General features: G+C 40.3%; 1 protein-coding gene across 2 annotated transcripts in view; it reads right to left on the bottom strand.

The window, feature by feature from the left end:
- Positions 1-2,152: 2,152 nt before the first annotated feature.
- Positions 2,153-16,312, bottom strand: part of SLF2 (SMC5/6 complex localization factor 2) — a 41,720-nt gene continuing 27,560 nt past the window's right edge. For both annotated transcript variants that reach the window (XM_020790814.3, XM_078389451.1), the window contains exons 12-20: positions 15,953-16,052; positions 13,693-13,869; positions 13,100-13,197; positions 12,907-12,991; positions 8,918-9,043; positions 6,775-6,852; positions 5,392-5,478; positions 4,361-4,429; positions 2,153-3,715 (exon numbers count right to left, since the gene is read on the bottom strand). In XM_020790814.3, coding sequence (XP_020646473.3) covers positions 3,680-3,715; positions 4,361-4,429; positions 5,392-5,478; positions 6,775-6,852; positions 8,918-9,043; positions 12,907-12,991; positions 13,100-13,197; positions 13,693-13,869; positions 15,953-16,052 — 856 coding nt within the window. In that variant the 3' untranslated portion in view covers positions 2,153-3,679. The remainder of the gene's footprint in view (positions 3,716-4,360; positions 4,430-5,391; positions 5,479-6,774; positions 6,853-8,917; positions 9,044-12,906; positions 12,992-13,099; positions 13,198-13,692; positions 13,870-15,952; positions 16,053-16,312) is intronic.

Consider the following 16,312-nt stretch of genomic DNA (forward strand, 5'->3'; position numbering starts at 1 on the left):
GAGGACTGGCCGGGAGTGAGTTCCGCTCTCAGGTATCGCTCGGTGGTGGCTCAGGGAAAGGGGCCAGCAGCACGCCTCGCTCACCAGCTCTCACTCAAGACAGCGCCTCTTGCATCCTCCATCCAGAACTGCAGCCTTCCAGCCGGCAGAGAGGCAAGCTGGCTGGCAGGCTGCAGTTCCGGATGGAGGGTGCAAGTGGTGCTGTCTTGGGAGAGAGCCAGCAAGCGAGGCGAGGCTTTTTTTGACTCTTGACAGCAGAGGACGTGTGGGCGCTTTGGGGGGAGCAGGCAAGGCGGGGGCCACAAACGATCATCCGGTGGGCCTCAAATGGCCCCCGGGCCACATGTTTGAGACCCCTGCCCTAGACTGATGTGCACTTAAGATATACCATGTTCCTTAATTCTAAGTGTCAATCTGCCTGTTCCTCAGCCATTCCTTTGTATTTGGCTCTGGTAGATTTTAAAGCACTAACAAGGTCAATCAACCTCTGTTTTTATGTAAGCAAAATGCACTATAAACACTTCAAACTGTAGACCGGTATATGTTTGGACTCTTTTCTTCTTAGTGAGGTTCTCAAATTCTGCTCCCAAGTCCAGCCTTCATGGTTCCACTGTGTGCAGACATATCCATCAGCAAGAAGAGCTACACTCTCCTCTACTTTCATGGGGATGGTGCAACATTATTTGTGTTACATTTGTCAAGTCTGTCACCATAAAATAAAGATTGATTGTTTAGTGTTAAATTAGAAAGGCCCTTACTCTATGCTATTGTATAATTGTCCAGAATACCCCCTTGGCTCTTGATTTAATTATGCTGCCATTGTCAGCATAATGAAATTGTCAGATTTTGTACTGCATTTGTTTTTAAAAGAAAATTTTAACTAGCCCGTGCAAGCATAAACACAAACAAGAACAAAAGAAACCAAGTAACTACAAGCACTCAATTGAAAAAAGACCTGGCCGTGTACTTACAGACTTGATAACTGAACAAAAACCAGAAATAAGCAGAGATGGCTGCATACCAGGAAACTAGAAACAAAATAGATTTGATATGGAACAAAGCTGCAGACAAAGAAAACCTGGAGTAATTTTCACCATGATTTCTAATGGACTACATTTCTGTTCTCCAGATGTAATGCTTAATGCTAGCAACACTTATCAACAATACGTCTAAGTAGGGGAATGAAACAGATCCTGGCAAAGGCACAAAATAGGGGTCATAAACACTGCATGACATTATAACCTTACCTTTGTATCAGAATCTACAGCACAACTACTATAATCTGAAACCAATACTACTTCAATGTTTTCATAATTAGTATTGATAGTGATCAAAAGAGAAACAAATATGAATTTATAGTACTTAGTGAAGTAGCTGTACTAGAAAGCTGACCTATATTTGAAAACTATATATAGATCTCTTATCATGGATTATTTAATATACGCATAATGTTCTCAGAGAAATGGGATACATTACTTAGAAGGAAACCACAGACTTGAGAAATCTTTCCAAAGAATGAATATCTAAGAAATTAAACAATTAAACATTCAAGTCATTGCAATCAATTTTTGTAGGATTCTACTCCACTGCTTATGACAAATTCAGTCATAGTACCATGCCAGGTTTGTCTGCATATTGTGAAAATACAAATAGTCAAGGCCAGAAAAGGGAAAGTTATTTTTTGAATTACATCTCCAGGCTCTTACATCTGGAATTGACAGTGCTGATGCTGGCAGTGGCATTCTGAAAACTGTAGTCCAACAATAGTAGTTTTTACCTTCTCTGCAGAAAACTAGAATAAACTGAACCTAGTAATGATTAGCAGACAGCATTCATCAGATGCCCCTATGTTTGAAGTACAGAAAGTGTCATGTCTTATTGTGTTATAACTATGCTGCTGGATGATAGAATCTTGTAGATTCAATATATATGTACACTGAGACACAAATAATATTGTTTTATATTTTATTCTTGAATTTAAGTTTCATTACATTTAAAAAGTGATTAAACAGACCTGCATAATTTCAGGTACACTTGAAAAGCAGTACAAATAGTATCTCTTCACACAATATAAAATACAGTAACATAACACTAGAGTTGGCATATTCCACATTGTTTATGCAAGTAAACAAGATTTTGTTTTTTTAAAAAAAAAACAACAACAGTTACAATATTATTCTGGAAGTAACCTTCTAAATACAAGCCAGGATCCAAAGAACTGTTCACAATGCACTGTCTTATTAGGGTTTTTCTACACTGCATTTTCACTGCAACTCTTTGCCGAAAAAGCTAGGCCTTGAGATCAGCATACCCTCCGGACTGACTTTTCATGTAGGGCCAAGTGTTACAGCTGGTGCAGGGGGGAAAAACCCCAAGCACTTCTGTCTCATCAGAGCAGAAGTGCTTTTCACGTGCACTCCAGGAGTCTTTGGATGCTAGCCATGGAATGCAGCATCTGTAAGATCATCTAGTCCATGTCTGTTCTAGTATTCCACAAAAGAGGGGGAAAGAGAGAGAGGGACTGCTCTTCCCTTTGAGGTAGCATTTTCCACCTATCCTATAGTATGACGATCTGAAGATATATTTTGAATAGAACATAAATGTTTTTGTATTCAAGGGCCACAAACACATCCCAATGAATTCAACAACAAAAAAAACCCACCCAGTTTCAGTAGTGCTGAAAGCCATGAAAGGTTTAACCAATCTGTTTTGTGTAGTTATGCTCAAAATGAGTAACAATTTGATTTTAAATGATTGTTAAAACTATTTTAACATAAAAACAGATATTACAGACATATATTATTTTTACATTATTATATTTAACTTCTGTTATGGCTTCTAAAAATTTCAGTTTATTCACAGGTTACGGCAGTGCAAATGCTCAGAATATAAAATTGCACAAAAATAAAAGATACTATTTAAATTAGTGAATATGCATCTAAGTTACTTGGATATTATATTAGTCAGGATTAACACAAAGACTGCCTATGAAATAGACAAATCAATTTACAATATGTACAGTCCATAGTGGCACAGGAGAATAAACTCACATCTTAATTGAAATTTGTATACATTTTCATATGAACATCTCTCTAGAATACTGCCTACCAGTGACTTCTTGTGATGTTTATGGCTCACTGAACTTTAAGTGTGAATCATCATCAACCTGATAAACTTCCTTGAAAACTTTATGTAGGTCAGGCTGCAATGCTCACCAAACTTATTTGGAAGGATGTCCCCATGGAATCAATAAGGCTTTCTTCCAAAACGTTGGTGAGTTCTATCAACCTCTTTCTGATTATAGATCACTTTCACAGTCTCTATTCATGTCAGGAGCCATAAGAAAACACACTAGCATATGAATAATTTGAGAGCCAAATCTATATGTATGAATTGCATTATTACAGTCATCAGAGAGGTATTCTTTTTATATCCAAAATAAATTAACAATCACAAACTCCTCTTGTAAGTAAAAAGCAACTACCTACCCAACATCAAATACATATTTTTGAAAGGGAGATTTTCATTATCAAGTTGCTTAGTTAAGTAGGTGGGGAGGGGTTTCAGAAAATTGTATCGATCCATTATAACTGGATAAAGTGCTTCTTCTTCAAACGATACATAATCTTTGGCCTCTTGTCTTCTCGGCCATCTGTTTTGACATTGCGATCCATCCATTTTAACAATCTGGGTCCCAAAACTCATGAATTTTCCCCTAAAACAAAAAGATTATTGAGACAGAGAGGAAAGAGTAGAAATGTATAGAAATGCAATTGGTGATTAAAAAAGAAGTTACTATGCAAGTATTTTTACATTTTATTTTAGTGTTTATCTCTAAAGGGATTTCTCACTGAGCTACAAAGATTCCTTTTCAGAAAAGCAAATCTCTCCCCTTTTGTATTAATCTTGACACAAGACATTTTAATTTTCATTGTGCATATTACTTTCTATTCTTCAGCTAGTCAGGTGCTTTAAATCACACAGGAAAAGAATCTTTCCAGCTGCATGTGTGCAAGGCATACTTGATCAGGCAAGGCATACTTACACAGTATTGTTTTCATTACCTAGTTTATCTTTCATTCTCTGAGTTTTCAATTCTGTGATAGTTTTACTCTTCATATATAATGTAAGCATATAACCCTTCAAGACAGAGAAATATATATCCCTTTACCACCATCCCCAACCCGTTGATTTGTACTGACTAATTAAAAATCTGTCTTAAAACAAAACAGTGTCTCACTTATTTATATCATGCATAAATACACCCTTCCATAAATGTGGATCATTACCATCAACTGAAGATTTTTATTATTTCTGTATGTGCATACTACAGCATAAAAATAATTTAATGGCACAGTACCTGAGTGAGCTGAGAACTGTGTATCATCTGCTGCCATTTACTGTATGTTCTAGCAACTAAGTCTTTTACCTATATAGAGAAAAACATAAACTGTTTTGGACCTGTTGAGGAAAAGGAGGAGTACAATGGATTGTACTGAATTTATTAAATTTGCCTGATTCAACATAGGTATGATCTGGGGTAAATTGTTAGAGCTCAAGTGAGCTGGTACTCGGCTTCAGGAAAGGTCCCATTTGTAAAGCTAGAAAAATATTTATTTTATTTATTTATTCAATATATTTTTACTCAGCCTTTCTCCCTAAAAAGGACCCAACAATATGCAAATCAGAACCATTTCATTCCTTATGGAACTAAGGGCCTGTCCATCCTGACATATAGATATGGTATATGGTTTGCTGATAGCACGATTTGAACTAGAAAAAAAAGGCTATGTCTGCTTGTGTTTGTACTTAGAACAAGTCATCCTTCCCCTTTAAGAGTTGTCCCACACCTTTCTGATTCTGGCCTAGGGCATGCATTCTTTTTGGCATAATTCAGAGCCCAGAAGGCTCAGAGCAGCCAAGGAGGCCTGCCACAGCATGGAGGCTGCACAACGCTCTGAAGACTGGAGTTGCCTCTGCTGCCACAGTGCCAGAGATCACCTTAGTGGCAACAATCAGCAATCGGCTGGGGAGCTGACATTCACAGCTGACAGGCTGCTGTAAGGCTTCAAGTCCCTCTGACCCTGGCACCGCAACCAGTTTTCTGCCTCTGGTTATCAGCTGTCCAGCATAAGAACCAAATGAGAGGCAGCAAGCAACTGAATGAGAGGCCGGATTCCCAGCCTTTTTGATTGACTTGGAAGTGGAGAGGAGCAGAAGAGAGGGAACGAGCCTCTCTGACACAAAATTCCTGCAAGCTTAAAGGCTCCAGTGGACCACTGAAGTGAAGGCAAGGACCTTTTAAGCACGGTTATGATCACCCCAAATTTCAGTGTGGACAGATGTCTCACATCTCCTGCGAATGAAAAGCAAAAGCATGAGACAACTCACCTTGGTTCTATAGAACAACCTGGGATCTTCTCTAATATCACATTTCACATGTTTTTCCAAGGTACTGCAGAGTTTCAATAGCCATTTCTAGAGAAAAATAAATGTTTAATCCATTACAGTACTTCCAATCTATTTTTTGCTCAGTGTGCAACTGAATAATAGGCTTAGCTCCTAAAGTTCTACCATATTCCCTTATTTTTTGCTAGATATTTTCATGTACTTTACCTATGATTTATTAAGCACACTCTAATACTATCATGGCACACGTATGGGCTGAAATCCTGTTGATTAGCATTACAAAAGGCATTATCTTCAGTCTCTTTCTAGATGGCAATTAAAAGTCACCAATCTGATTCTTAGGAGTGTTCATGTCTATGCTGGCTAGATGAGTGATTGAGAAACACAGAAGTTGGTCTTTTAATTGCCAAGTAGATAATCTATTTCCAAAAAGAATCACAACAGGCACACCAACCAAACTTCTTAGAATGCACTTTACAGTATAAAAGATACACAAAGCTGAATCTGAAAGTTAGTATTTAAGGTACACAACATTTTGTCTTTTTATTTTTCTTTTGTTTTTGCCTGAACCTAAAAGCACTAAAAAACTGCAAACCTGTTATTTAAAGCACTGGTTCTTAACCTTGAAAGGGACGTGGTGGCGCTGCGGGCTAAACCGCAGAAGCCTGTGCTGCAGGGTCAGAAGACCAAGCAGTCGTAAGATCGAATCCACGCAACGGAATGAGCGCCCGTTGCTTGTCCCAGCTCCCGCCAACCTAGTGGTTCGAAAGCATGCAGATGCAAGTAGATAAATAGGGACCACCTTGGTGGGAAGGTAACAGCATTAAGTGTCTAAGTCGCACTGGCCATGTGACCACGGAAGATTGTCTTCGGACAAACGCTGGCTCTATGGCTTGGAAACGGGGATGAGCACTGCCCCCTAGAGTCGAACACGACTGGACAAAAATTGTCAAGGGGAACCTTTACCTTTACTTCTTAACCTTGGGTTACTCAGGAGTTTTGGACTGCAACTCCCAGAAGCCTTCACCACCAACTGTGCTGGCTGGGGTTTCTGGGAGTTGCAGTTCAAAAACATCCGAGTAACAAAGGTTAAGAATCACTGATTTAAAGCAGTGGTTCTTAACCTTTGTTACTCGGATGTTTTTGAACTGCAACTCCCAGAAACCCCAGCCAGCACAGTTGGTGGTGAAGGCTTCTGGGGGTTGCAGTCCAAAACTCCTGAGTAACCCAAGGTTAAGAACCAGTGATTTAAAGTATGAATGCAATCCCGATAAAAATTAGATTACTTCCATGGTGCTGAAGCACACTTGATAACACACAGAAAGCAATGTATATGTTGTCAAGTAACGTAAGACTATTACTTACTTTTTGACTGGGATTTGAAATGTCAGAATTGCTAGCTTCCCTGACCAAGTGAAGAAGAACATAGGTCAGATAATATGCCTGGAAAGTGAATGGGAAATATTTAATAAACATATTGATAATTTGGCTGCCACTAATGTCTATGATGGGAAGAACCTTATATTGCAAGCTTGCCATGAAAGATGAACAATCCTGAACTATCTCAGCCTATTTATCCAAGTAAGCTATTGATATTGGGTTAAAACTTAAAAAAAACTTTTTTGTACAGCTGGAAACTTGTAGGGGGATTTGCCAGTTGCAGTTCAAGGAATTAACTTTTAGTTAGGGAAATAGCACCAATAGTCCTGAACTACCTGTAGCTTGATTTTACTGCCTTGGTTAGAAACCCTGAAATGTACTCTTTGGCACTTTAATGCTTTTTAACTTTTTGTCAGTATTTTTACCTTTTCAATAAAGTTATTATTTTAGGATGGACTTCTGCTGTGGAAGATCTAAACAGAGATACACTTGGTTAAACTAGTCCAGTGAGCCAAGTCTCTCATTTCATATTGCCTGTGCAAATTGGTTTCTTTGAGCATGTGCAAAGTCCTGGGTTTTACACCCGGAAAATTAATCTGTGATTAATCAAATAAAATCATATAATGAGGAGACTGGTGGCAGCAAAAATGAGAAGAAAAAAAGGGAATATTTGCATTGGGAAAGAAAACAGCCTGCCAGGGATTGTCTCATCCCTCACAGAAAGTAAGGCTCAGAGCCCCATCAAGGATATCACAACATAGTCCAACATCTGTTTTCTTCTTTAAACCACTTACAAGTCTAGATACATTAGGGACTGGTTCATATCCAGAAGACAGAGAAGTGCTTTGGTCACTTTCCAGCCTGCTTCCAAGTCATGAGATAATACAACAGAGAAGAGAGGGCTCAGCCATGCTGCAGAAGACACCGGGATGAAACTGTGTCTACAGCCCTCTGCATCTCTCCATTCCACAGTGAGACACGGGTCTCAACAAGACCATTGACTTTGTCATAACAAGACAGCCATGTGTACTGACAACTCCCTACCATCCACTCCCATTTGCTGCCATGCTTACATGATATATGAACCAACTCTTTCTAGTTTGAAAAACAATCTGCCAACAACACTTTAGTGTTTGACATGATTTGGTGAAGGGAGGGAAAAAAATCGGGACCTGTACATCTTTTCTTTAAAAGGCTAAACAAACAAAGCTTAAAACAACCTTCCAAAGCAATCTGCTCCACTGAATCCAAAGGGAATTAGACCCTTGTTCCTTTCGGTCACTAGAAGATGTGAGCCTAAATGATTGTGGTCAGGAGCAAATTGACAAAATGCTATTACACAGTGGGATAAGAGAGGACTCCACCCCTGCACTCTTCAACAGGTATCAGAAACATCAGCAATTGTACTCGCCAGAGATCTATATACAGTTGTGTGGTCAAAGACAGTGCTCAACTAAGCAATCTTTTCAGCAGGTGAAAACACTGCCAAAGGAAAAAAGGGGTGATTGGAGCACTTCTGTGAATTACATGAATTGCACTTCTGGCTCTAAATATGCATCAGTTGGGACCTAGATTCCCTAATCTTGAAAGCAGTGACATGTTTTCAGGCAGATTCTAATACAAGGAGGAAGAGATCTTCCTTGAGATCATATCCTCCTTAATAATTCCAAACCTGTGTTTAGTTAAGATAAAGTAGATGATCTCTATTAATCCCTGTAAGAGTTTTATTGACTGGCCATAGTTAGAGCACTTGAAAAACCTCCAACACAATTTCACTAAAATATACAAGGTTTTTTTCCACCTACAAAGGGATTCAAGTGGTGTAAAATGTAACAAAAATGTAGAAGGAAATTCATCAGAAAAAAACAGTGAACAACCTCCAAAAACGTCACTCCTACTCTTTCTGATCCACTCATTTTATTTCACTTTTTCCTTGCTTGCTCATGTTGCTTCTACCCACCTAGTCTACCCACCTAGTCTGGCATTCAATGTTACATAACTGCAGATCCTTCTAACGTATAAGGATGTGATTTGCAAGTAAACAAGACAGAAGCCCCACACACCCAGAACTCTCAAGTGGTCTGAGACTTTGCCCAACTGTTTTGCAGAAATGGCATCTGAACATTACCTGGGGTTCAAGTTCAGAAAGTGAAGGCTCTTTACTATGACCATCATTCTGTTCCCGTGTTTCTGAAAGGCTCTTCAACAGACTTGATGGTTTCATCTTGACTAGATCTTCGCAGAGAAGTGACATCTATTTAAATCCAAACCAAGGAAAGATATATAAGAGGAGCATAACTTGCTTACTTGTTTTTGGTAGCATGAAAAAGAGCTAAAAATCTGAAAATCTGGAAGATGATCTCATACAACTCAACAATTTTCTAAAATGTTTGATCATATAGCCTCTGCAATATCTATTCTGTTAATGAACTTCCATTAGATATTTAAGAAATCTCAGATTAGCTCAATTTCACTGTGGATAAATGTGCGACGAACCATAGGAAAGCACTTACTGCTTGTCATAAAGTACTAGCCAGAGAATAGAAGCAAGCAGAATCAAACTGGACGAATAAATGGGAATTCAAAAAAGGAGGATACTAATTTCTTTTCTAAAAGAAGGAATCTGTTGTTAAGCAGACAAATACAGACAACACTGCAATAACTTAGAGATCTGGACATTGAGGGGTAGACAGAAGGGCAGTGATGGCAAATTAGTGCAGCAACAGTGAGAGCAAAAATGGTCAAGATCCATGAAGACTTGCTCAGAACAGAACTCATGGGTTCCAAAGTGGACCTTTGAGGGTGAGAACTTTTAGCATATAAGCATGTCTTTTGCAAATAACCAAGAGAAGGCCCGTCCTCCCCAAACTCTCAATTGGCCTTAGAAACGGCCCAATTGTTTTGCAGAAATAATGTTGCTACCATCTGTCTTTTGTCTTCATCTTCCAAAATGTTGCACAGATTTGTAAAACTTACTCTGCCCCCCAAAAAATTATTTTAAAAACTGTAGACTCTGCAGTAGAGAAAGCTCAAGGTGATACAACAAAGTCTTTTACTTTATATGGAGTGAAAAAATCTGATGTTCAAGCTGAATTCCAAAAAGGAAGAGGCACTCAAGATCACAATGTAAATATCAGTGGCTACTGAAGTGCACCAAAGAATTTCAGAAGATGATCAGTGTTTTATAGACTACAGCAAAGGTTTTGACCATGTCGTCGTCTAGTCGTGTCCGATTCTTCGTGACCCCATGGACCAGAGCATGCCAGGCCCTCCTATCTTCCACTGCCTCCCAGAGTTGTGTCAATTTCATGTTGGTTGCTTCGCAGACACTGTCCAGCCATCTCATCCTCTTTCGTCCCCTTCTCCTCTTGCCGTCACACTTTCCTAGCATCAAGGTCTTTTCCAAGGAGTCTTCTCTTCTCATGAGATGGCCAAAGTACTGGAGCCTCAGCTTCAGGATCTGTCCTTCCAGTGAGCACTCAGGGTTGATTTCCTTTAGAATTGATAGGTTTGTTCTCCTTGAAGTCCAGGGGACTCTCAAGAGCCTCCTCCAGCACCACAGTTCAAAGGCATCAATTCTTCGGTGGTCTGCTTTCTTTATGGTCCAGCTCTCACTTCCATACATCACGACAGGAAAAACCATAGCTTTGACTATTCGGACTTTTGTTGGCAAGGTGATGTCTCTGCTTTTTAAGATGCTGTCAAAGTTTGTCATCACTTTCCTCCCAAGAGGCAGGCGTCTTTTAATTTCGGGGCTGCTGTCTCCATCTGCAGTGATCATGGAACCCAAGAAAGTAAAGTCTGTCACTGCCTCCATATCTTCCCCTTCAATATCACAGGAGGTGATGGGACCAGTGGCCATGATCTTAGTTTTTTTGATGTTGAGTTTCAAGCCATTTTTTGCACTCTCCTCTTTCACCCTCCTTACAAGGTTCTTTAATTCCTCCTCACTTTCTGCCATCAGGTTGGTATCACCTGCATATCGGAGGTTGTTGATATTTTGACCATTTTTAGATCATGAGTTCCTAATGTATAATGTTTACTGTGCATAAGAAACTGCCATTAGGATAGAATTTCGAGAGATAAAATGGTTTCCTATAGGCAAAAGTGTCAGACAAGAGTGCATTTATTCACAGAATAATAAAGTTGGAAGTGACCTATAAAGTCATTGAGTCCAACCCTCTGCTCAATGCAGGAATACAAACCAAAGGATATGTGCCAGGTGGTTGTCTAAATTTCTCTTGAATACCTCCAGTGTTGGAGCACTCAACACCTCTCGAGGTAATTGGTTCCACTGCTGTACTGCTCTAACAGTTAGGACGTTTTTCTTGATATTTAACCAAAATCTGACTTTCTGTAATTTGAGCCCATTGCTGCATGTCCTGTACTGAGGGATAATCGAGAACAGATCTTGCCCCTCCTCCGTATGACAGCCTTTTATGTATTTGAAAAGTGCTCTTATGTCTCCCCTCAGTCTTCTTTTCTCAAAACTAAACATGTCCAGTTCTTTCATGCTTTCCTCATAGGGCTTGGTTTCCAGCCCCCCAATCATCCTTGTTGCTCTCCTCTGAACTTGCTCCAACTGTTCAGAACTGGACACAGTACTCTAGGTGAGGCCTAACCAGTGCCAGAAAGAGGGGAACTAGTACCTTGCGGGATTTGAAGACTATACTTCTGTTAATGCAGACTAAAATAACATTTGCCTTTTTTGTAGCCCCGTGACAAGTTGGTTCATATTCAGCCTGTGATCTACAACAATTCCAAGATCCTTCTCACTTGTAGTATTGCTGAGCCAAATATTCCCCATCTTGTAACCTAGGCTTCTTTTTCCTAGGTAGAGTACTTCACATTTCTCCCTGTTGAATTTCATTCTGTTGTTTTCAGCCTGGTGTTCAAGCTTATCTAGATCATTTTGAATTTTGTTTCTATATTCCAGGGTATTAGCTATTCCACCCAATTTTGTGTCATCTGCATATTTGATTAGCATCCCCTGAAGCAGGTTATTAATAAAACTACTGAAAAGCACTGGGCCCAGGACTGAGCCTTGGGGTACCCCCACTTGTTACCTCCTCCCAGTTGGAGGAGGAGCCATTAATCATCACTTTCTGAATAAGATTCGGTAGCCAACTATATATCACCTGAAAGTTGTTATATCTAGACCACATCTAGTTAACTTGTGAATCAGGATATCATGGGGCACTTTGTCAAAAGCTTTGCTGAAGTCAAGATATGTCTACAACATTCCCTTTGTTTATCAGGGAGGTTACCTGATCAAAAAATGGGATCAGATTAGTCTGGCAGGATTTGTTTTTGATAAATCCATGTTGGCTTCTAGTTATTACTGCATTGTTTTCAAGGTGCTTGCATAGTGACCACTTTATACTCTATGCCAAAATTTTCCCTAGGATTGATATCAGGTTGACTGGTCTGTAGTTCCCAGGTTCCTCCTTTTTGTCCTTTCTGAAGATAGGGAAATCATTAGCCCTTCTCCAATCATCTGGCACCTCAACCATTTCCCATGATGTCAAGAAAATGACAAAATTTTTCCATATTCTTGTATTCCTGATTACTGTGTATGGGTGTGGAAGCTGGACAGTTAAGAAAGCTGGCAGGAAAAAAATATTTTCTGAAATGTGGTGCTGGATAAGAACTTTGTGGATATCCTGGACTGCCAGAAAGATAAACAAGTGAGTCCTGCCTAGAACAAATCAAGCCTGAACTGTCTCTGGAGACAAAAATGTTGAATACTAGGAAAGGTTAGCAGAAGACCAAATACAAGATGATTGAGTCACTAAAGGAAGCTACAGACTTGAGTTTGCAAGAAGAGCTGAGCAGAGTTGTTACAGACAGGACATTTTGAAAATCCCTCATTCACTGAGTTGCTGTAAGTCAGAGGGGAATTGATGGCACATAAGAACAAGAGGAAGAAGAGGAAAAAACAAATGAGAGGATAAATGGTTAAAAAGACTGAACAGTGTATTTGTGGGATTTTGTGTCCTCTTTGGGAGAGCTGTGCAAATCACAGCTAATCTAATAACCATCAGTGAACAAAAAAAAACCCCAACAACAGTGTTAACTGAAGGAAACAAATAGTTTAATAAAAGGTTTATACTTCACCTGCTCATCATGTTTGCTGGGTATGTTGACATCATTTTTTAGAAGCTTTGAGATTATCACCAAGCTAAGATGTTTTCTTAATTGCCTGGAAAAGTGAAGCTCAAGTGAAGAAAATATGTTTCGACTTTATATTTTTGCACATACTCTGAACTGACATTCATACTGAACCATACTACAATAAATGTAAACTTACTTTCCACGTGCTATCCAGTTGGGGACAAACTGAACCAGCCACAGGAGATCATGATGGTGGCTGGACAGGCAACTTATAGAAAGACATAACTCTGACATCTTAAAAATAAATAAATAAAAATTGTTAATAGAATATGAGGGTAGCTGCTAAAACCAGTTTCATTGTCTTTGAAAATATTAAATACTAGGCATAAGAAAAATACAAAACATAAAAGAGTCACTTTTTTATCTTTAAAGAGGGTATTCTAACTCATTAACATTTCTTAACATTACAAAACAGAGTTTTGTACTTTTATCACATATATGTCTAATATGGAAATAAAATTGGCTAACATTTAGAAGAGCTGCCACTACATTTATTGCTCAAAGTGTACACCTCATCAGCCAAAAGCTAATCAGAGCACTAATACACACAGCATTCAGCATTAAATAGTTTGAATTTCTTCAGAGGTTTTGGTAAAACATACATCCTACAAAACACAGCCAAATATTTTCTCTTAAAAAGTTCATATTTTAACTGATTATCGAGAACCTTATAAAATTAAGGTCCGATTTACACAGTTATGTCTAAATAACTGAAAAAAATTACATTACCTTTGCATCCCACTCTCTGATAATTTCCAGCAGTTTTATAATGAGGCATTGCAAATCCACTAGTGGAAACTGCTTCAGCTGAGTTTCCAAACTCAGTTTAAACAACAGCAACAGCAACAACAATATTTCTTTTTCTGTGTAACCTTCTGGGTTTATGCTTATACATAATCGTAGAAACTATGGGCACAAGAAAAGGATAGATAATGATTTGCAAAGATTTTAGCAATATTTATTCTGATCTCAGATATAAGTGTAGACAGTGTTTTTCTTTCACTCTGAATCTGTACTTTTTCATTTCTTAGTCAAAGAAGAGTACCTAGTCAACTTCTACTAATTATTAAGGCATAGTGATTTTTTTAAAGCATTAGCTGTCAAAAGACAACTGTTATTTTGTTTATAGATGAACTGGCAGTGAATACCTGTAAGAATTATTGTCGCCTCTAATTCCCAAATACTCATATTCATACATATACACATACAGGTAAAATGTAACTTTAACACTATATTGCAAGGCAATACACATCTTTTGCCTGATACAGTAGGACCCCCATATCTATGGAGGATTAGTTCCACAATCTACCATGGATGTCTGAAACCACAAATACAAGGGAACCCTATATACAACATAAAGTGCTGTATACAGGACGGTACCCACAGAGAAGTGAAACTGCAGGTACTGAGTCCACGGATATGGGGTCCTAATGTATAGCTAAAGTTAACCAGTGTTAGGCATCATTTATTTCAACAGCAAAATTAAGCACAAGGCTAAGTTTTCACAGTGAAAGTAGTGGGATGTAAACCTGATTAATTTTGACCACATTGTGTTTCTGATTTCTAAAGCACTGCAAAAGTACAGTATTTTTTGCTCCATAAGACGCACTTTTTCCCTCCCAAAATGTGGGGCAGGAAGTCCGTGCGTCTAATGGAACAAAGCACAATTTTGTCGCTGCTTGCCCCATGGGGGGGAGCGTTGCAAGGGTCCGGGTGAGCCTTCCAGGACCCTTGCAAGGCTCCCCCACCCCCCACGGGACCAGCGCCGGCAAAATCGCCAGCTTCCAGGTGGGGGGAGCATCGCAAGGGTCCTTGAAAGCTCACTCAGACCCTTGCGACGCTCCTCCCACCCCCCCATGGGGCCAGCGCTGGCGAAATCGCCAGGTTCTGGGAGTGTTTGGAAGCTTGATAAGCCTCCCAACACTCTCAGAACCTGGCGATTTTACCCCCCCTGGCCCCGTGGGGGGGTGGGAGGGAGCGTGGCAAGGGTCCAAAGGAGCCTCCCAGGACCCTTGCCAGGCTCCCCCCACCCCACCCCCACGGGGCCAGCCCTGGCGAAATCGCCAGGTTCTGGGAGCGTTTGGAAGCTTGGGGAGCCTCCAAACACTCCCAGAAGCTGGCGATTTTACCCCCCCTGGCCCCGGGGTGGTGGTGGGAGGGAGCGTGGCAAGGGTCCAAGGGAGCCTCCCAGGACCCTTGCCAGGCCCCCCCCCACGGGGCCAGCCCTGGCGAAATCGCCAGGTTCTGGGAGTGTTTGGAAGCTTGGGGAGCCTCCAAACACTCCCAGAAGCTGGCGATTTTACCCCCCCTGGCCCCGTGTGGGGTGGGAGGGAGCGTGGCAAGGGTCCGAGGGAGCCTCCCAGGATCCTTGGCACGCTCCTCCCACCCCTGCATGGGGCCAGCACTGGCAAAATCGCCAGTTTTGGGGAGTCTTGAGGCTTGGGAAGCCTCTGAAGAGTCCCAGAAGGTGGTGATTTTGCCCCCTCTGACCCCTCAGGGGGGCAGAGTGAGTCTCTAAAGGGTCCTGGAACACACCCTAGGACCCTTTAGAGACTCACCCTGCCCCCCCCGTTGGGCCAGAGGGGGGGGTATCACCAGCTTCTCAGACTCTTTTGAGGCTTGGGAAGCTTCAGCAGAGTCCCAGAAACTGGCGATGTCGCCCCCTCTGACCCCCGGGGGGCAGGGTGAGCCTCCAAAGGGTCCTAGGGTGTGTTACATAAGATGGACCTCTCCATAAGGCTCACCAATTTTTAGGAGAAGAAAACAAATTATTTTTTTCCTGTTTTCTTCTCCTAAAAATTTGGTGCGTCTTGTGGAAAGGTGCGTCTTATGGAGCGAAAAATATGGTATATTGTGTTGACAATTCCATATTATATACTTTAGTATACAAGGACTTTGCTGTGCACCATAAGCTACTAGCACAGATTATCAAAGTATTCTTAAGCATAACAAAAAGGACATTCAAAAAGGAGAGCGCAGGCATTCTTACCTTAGCCATATTGCAAAGGCTGGTGTTTATTAGAAGAAAGAAAGGAACGGAGCTTCCAGTGATGTTTCCACTTGATTGCTGCTTCACACGCACTTCACACCTATTTAAAAAGGGATTGTTTTCTATGAATTTTGCCACATTACAACAAAACCAATATTATTCAAGATAGCTCCATCTAGATTACATTCAGAGGACAGAGTGGGAAAAATTCACAATTAGATCCAATTGTGGAAGATCCATGAAAATGAGTGATAATTACACAAATTATTTTAATTCAGATGGGCTTACTTCTAGCTGCAACTAACACTGGATTAAGTCCTGTGAAATATAAATTTAAGACATAATGTTCTACACCTTGAG

The sequence above is a fragment of the Pogona vitticeps genome, chromosome 3, assembly GCF_051106095.1.
Source record: "Pogona vitticeps strain Pit_001003342236 chromosome 3, PviZW2.1, whole genome shotgun sequence".
NCBI lineage: Eukaryota > Metazoa > Chordata > Lepidosauria > Squamata > Agamidae > Pogona > Pogona vitticeps.